Here is a 4,909-nt window from a genome sequence, read left to right as displayed (position 1 = left end):
TTTAGTTCCTTGAGTGTTCTCCAAACTTCTTTCCAAAAAGGCCATATTAGCTTGCATTCCCACCAGCAGTATAGAAGCGGTCCCTTATCACCACATCCACACCAACATCTGTAGTTTTGGGATTTCTGTGATGTGGGCTAATCTTCCTAGAGTTAGATGATATCTCAAAGTGGTTTTGATTTGCATTTCTCTGATGATTGAGGATGATGAGCATTTTTTCATGTGTTTGTAGGCTATGTGCCTGTCTTCATCAGAGAAGTTTTTGTTCAAGTCTCTTGCCCACATAGAAATAGGGTTATTTATTCTTTTCTTATTGATTAGTTTGAGTTCTCTGTAGATTCTAGTTATCAGACCTTTGTCGGACACATAACATGCAAACATCTTCTCCCATTCTGAAGGTTGTCTGTTTGCTTTACTTACTGTGTTCTTGGCTGTGCAAGAGCTTTTTAGTTTGATCAGATCCCAGTAATGGATTTTTGGTGTTGCTTTACTTACCTGGGCGGGGGTCCTCTTTATAAAATATTCTCCCACGCCAATTTCTTTTAAGTGTTTTCCCTGCACTCTCTTCTAGTATTTTTATAGTTTGCCTTAAGTTTAAATCTTTTATCCAGTGAGAATCAATTTTTGTTAATGGTGAAAGGTGGGGATCCAGTTTCAGTCTTCTACAGATTGCCAGCCAGTTCACCCAGCACCATTTGTTAAATAGGGAGTCTTTCCCCCACTGAATATCTTTGATAGGCTTGTCGAAGATTAAATGATGATAAGTAGCTGGGTTCATCTCTTGGTTGTCTATTCTGTTGCACAAATCTGCTGCTCTGTTTTTGTGCCAGTACCATGCTGTTTTGATCACTATGGATTTACAGTATAGCCTGAAGTCTGGTAATGTGATACCTCCTGATTTGTTCTTATTTCTGAGTAATATATTTGCTATTCAAGGTTTTTTCTGATTTTATATGAAACGAAGTACTATTTTTTCAAGTTCTTTGAAATACGACAATGGTGCTTTAATAGGGATTGCATTAAATCTGTAGATTGCTTTGGGTAGTATGGACATTTTAACAATGCTGATTCTTCCCAGCCACAAACATGGTATGTTTTTCCATTTGTTAACATCTTCAGCTATTTCTTTTCCCAGAGTTTCATAGTTCTCCTTATAGAGATCTTTCACGTCCCTTATTAGGTCAGTTCTCAGATATTTCATCTTATTTGGCACTATTGCAAAAGGAATAGAGTCCTTGATTGTTTTTTCAGCTTGACTGTTGTTGGCGTATATAAAAGCTACTGACTTGTAAGTATTGATTTTGTATCCTGAGATGCTGCTGTATTTCTTGATCACTTCTAAGAGTTTTGAAGTTGAGTCCCCGGGATTTTCCAGGTATAGGATCATATCATCAATGAAGAGTGAGAGTTTGATCTCCTCTGACCCTATTTGGATACCCTCGATCACCGTCTCTTGCCTGATTGCGATGGCTAAGACTTCTGTTACTATGTTGACTAGCAGTGCAGACCGTGGGCATCCTTGGATGGGGCCTTTTAAAAGAGCATCCTGTGCTGTAGTCTGGTCCATATAGACTTGTCCTTGTGGTCTTCACATCCAGTTTGTGCTCTGCGTTCCTGGCCTGATGTGGTCTTACTCCTCTTAATTCTTGAATGTCGGCTTTTTCATCACTCCTTAATAATTACAAGTAAGGAGATAAAAAGAAACTCAAGGTTTTGTTTTTTGTTGTTACTGTTCTTTTTACCAAATTCAAGGTATTTTATGCTCCATGAGTAGTTTGGAATGGTTTTCAGTGTCACCCATAATATTTAAGTAATAATTTTATGTTATTATTAATTCTTCCTAGTGTCCCCAGAGCCTGTTTCTTCACATGGTCAGGAAATGAACCACACACAGAATTTACATCTGTGTTCATCCTAACAACCTTTTCCTCTTTACCTGTCCTGAAATAACAAATAAAACTTGTGCAGTTCTCAAACTGCATAAAAAGGTTAGGCACAGTTATAAAAACCCCAACTCCTTGAAAGCAGATATGTGTAGAGCCACTGCTTACGAAGAGAGATAGGAGAGAGAAATTATACCCTCCAAGATTACCGGAGACACCAGTGCTCACCCTCACAGAATAGTAGAAGGATTCCTAGGTTTTTGTTTTTTGGAGAAGTCTTTCTTCTCTTAAATATTTGCATTTTAAAGAGGCATAGGCTCTTTGTTTTGTATTTGGGGCTGTGCAAACTGCTGGTGTGTTTTGGTTAGTCTTGTTTTTTTGGTTATAACAAATAAGCACAAGAACCGTAGTCAAAGTTGACTTTGACTCCATCTAGTGAATGGCATTTGTATGTAGAAAGCTGCTTGTTTGGGCCAGGAGGCTCACTCCTATAACCCAGCACTCTGGGAGGCTGAGTCGGGAGGATCACCTGAGATCAGGAGTTCAAGACCAGCCTGAACTAGAGAAAGACCGTTATCTCCACTAAAAATAGAAAGCTTAATCAGGCTTAGTGGGGCGCACCTGTAGTTCCAGCTACTCACGAGGCAAAGGTAAGAGGATTGGTTGAGCTCAGGAGCTTGAGGATGCAGGGAGCTAGGATGACACCACTGCACAAATAGCTAGGGTGACGGAGAGAGACTCTGTCTAGAAAAATAAATGCAACCCAGGCTGCTGTTGGTGCAACATATGCGGATATATACAACCATGTGCAGCCCCTTTATTCAGTAACAGAGGCAGCTAAAGTCAGTAAGCATGAAATTGATGTTATTCAAGGAAAAAAAAAACCCTATCATGAACAACTGCCTTAATTTAAGGTTGCAAAAAGAAAATAGACAAGCTTCAAAGAAATAGATTTTGTAGAGTAGGAGGGGACCTTTAGGAAGTCATCTTTTCCCAGACTCTTGTTGAAATGGGGGTGTCCTTGTGTGGAGGACTCTGCTCTGCCCCATTTCTGAAGTCCGTCTGTGCCAGAGAAAGTCACAGATTCTCGTGGGACCTGCTGCTCCACCAGTGCTGAGTCTGAGAGCCCTCCACGAGGAGCTGAGGACACCGTAGGGTGCAAGCTGACACTTCCCTCCTCCTTCATGTTCCAGTCTCTGTGGCCGCAGCCCTGACCACAGGACTGTCCTTCAGGTCAGAGAGTTGGCTCCACTTACAGGTACAATTGCCACTTAAATAGAAAGCTCTCTCAGGGCCTTTCTGAGAAAATGAGGGAAGGAAATTAGCTTGAGGCATTAAGAAGAAAGCGATTCTCTCCATAAACTCCTGGGCTTAAGTGATCCTTTTGCTTCAGCCTTCCAAGTAGCTGGGCTTACGGGCACCCCCCATAACCTCTGGCTAGTTTTATTTTTCTATTTTTTGTACAGATGAAGTCTCGCTCTTGCTCAGGCTGGTGTTAAACCCTTGCGCTCAAGCAGTCCAGCTGCCTGGGCCTCCCAGAGTGCTAGGATTACAGGCATGAGCCATCACTCCTGACCCGCTGTCAGAGTTTTACAAATTCTTCTTTAATGTATCTGAGAAGAATGATGTTTGCAATGGTGATAATTAATAAAACCCTGGGATACCCTGCCAATTCTGTCAGATCTATTTTTTTTTTCCTCCAAGATAGGCTCTGGCTCTGTTATGTAGGCTGGAGTGCTATGGTGTCATCATAGCTCACAACAACCTCAAACTCCTGGGCCTAAGGGATCCTCCTGCCTCAGCCTCCAGAGTAGCTGGGACTACAGGTGTGTGCCACCACCTCTGGCTCATTTTTTCTATTTATTGTAGAGATGAGAGTTCTCTCTCTAACTTAGGCTGGTCTGGAATTCCTGACCTCAAGAGATCTTCCCTCCTCCGTCTCCTCGAGGGCTAGTACTATAGGCGTGAGCCACCATACCTGGCTTTTTTTTTTTTTTTAAACTCTCCTGTTTCTTTTGAGCCCATTATCATCTGGAAAAGTTAATCTTTATTTTCACTTTTAATAGTGAACTGGACTATCACGACGCTGTGAATGTCAACGATCGGTGCCAGAAAATCTGCGACCAGTGGGACAGGTTGGGAACGCTTACTCAGAAGAGGAGAGAGGCCTTGGAGGTGAAGTCCAGAAGCCACCTGTTGACATGAGAGCTTTAATTACGTTCCTGGTGTTAATTTTCTGTGATGTTAAACAGATTGTCCCGTGAAAGGACCCCCTTAGGAAAATATGACGGGTCATATTGGTCAGGGAAAAAAAAAAAGAAAACATGAAATGCAGGAGAAAGAGAGAATGGAAAGTTGGTGGTTTTATGGTATAGTTTATCCACACAGCAGCGAAATAGACTTTTTTAAAAAATATTTTTACATATACATGCGTTTACTAGCTTTCCACTTTGTGCCTTCACAAAATCAAAAAGGCTTAAAATTTACCAACAATAACAATGTTTAAGATAAGGACTAGAAACAAAAACATTGTAAAGCATGAATGAAGATAAATACATTCATAAAAGGTAGCAGACGATTGCTGCAACGAAGTATTAAGCAATGATAACAATAATAATAATGCAAAGAAAGTAACATTCGCATTGTCAAATAAGAGTATGACTACTCTTAGATTTCTGAATGTAAAAAAATCCAAAGGCGTGAGATTAAGGTGTAAATCGCATTTGTATTAAGTAGTACTTAGAGTGAATTTCCAAAAGTCCTTCTAGAGGAGTAAATTGAGCCGTGTCGGAGTCAGGGAATCAGGAGAACCTACCTTGAGCTGTGCAAAGGAAACATGATAGCAAGTGTTCGAATAAGTTGATGTGATGCAGAAGTGGGGTGGACGTGGCCTTATCTGAGTGTAAGCCTTGGTAAATAGTGGTATAGCTGGTGTTTAACTCGACCTAATCATCTCTATCCACGTAAGACCCCTACAATGTGAAGGAAAGAAGTGATTTACCAGATTCCTGAGTCCTTTGCCCTGA

At 41.0% G+C, this 4,909-nt stretch overlaps 1 protein-coding gene across 2 annotated transcripts in view; it reads left to right on the top strand.

Annotated features, from left to right (window-relative positions):
- Positions 1–4,909, top strand: part of ACTN2 (actinin alpha 2) — a 78,419-nt gene that overhangs the window by 57,455 nt on the left and 16,055 nt on the right. For both annotated transcript variants that reach the window (XM_012813834.1, XM_012813835.1), the window contains exon 14: positions 3,950–4,058. In XM_012813834.1, the coding sequence (XP_012669288.1) occupies positions 3,950–4,058 (109 nt within the window). The remainder of the gene's footprint in view (positions 1–3,949; positions 4,059–4,909) is intronic.

This window comes from Otolemur garnettii, unplaced genomic scaffold, assembly GCF_000181295.1.
Source record: "Otolemur garnettii isolate 467f Iridium unplaced genomic scaffold, OtoGar3 scaffold00312, whole genome shotgun sequence".
NCBI lineage: Eukaryota > Metazoa > Chordata > Mammalia > Primates > Galagidae > Otolemur > Otolemur garnettii.
This window is presented reverse-complemented; position numbering and strand designations above follow the sequence as displayed.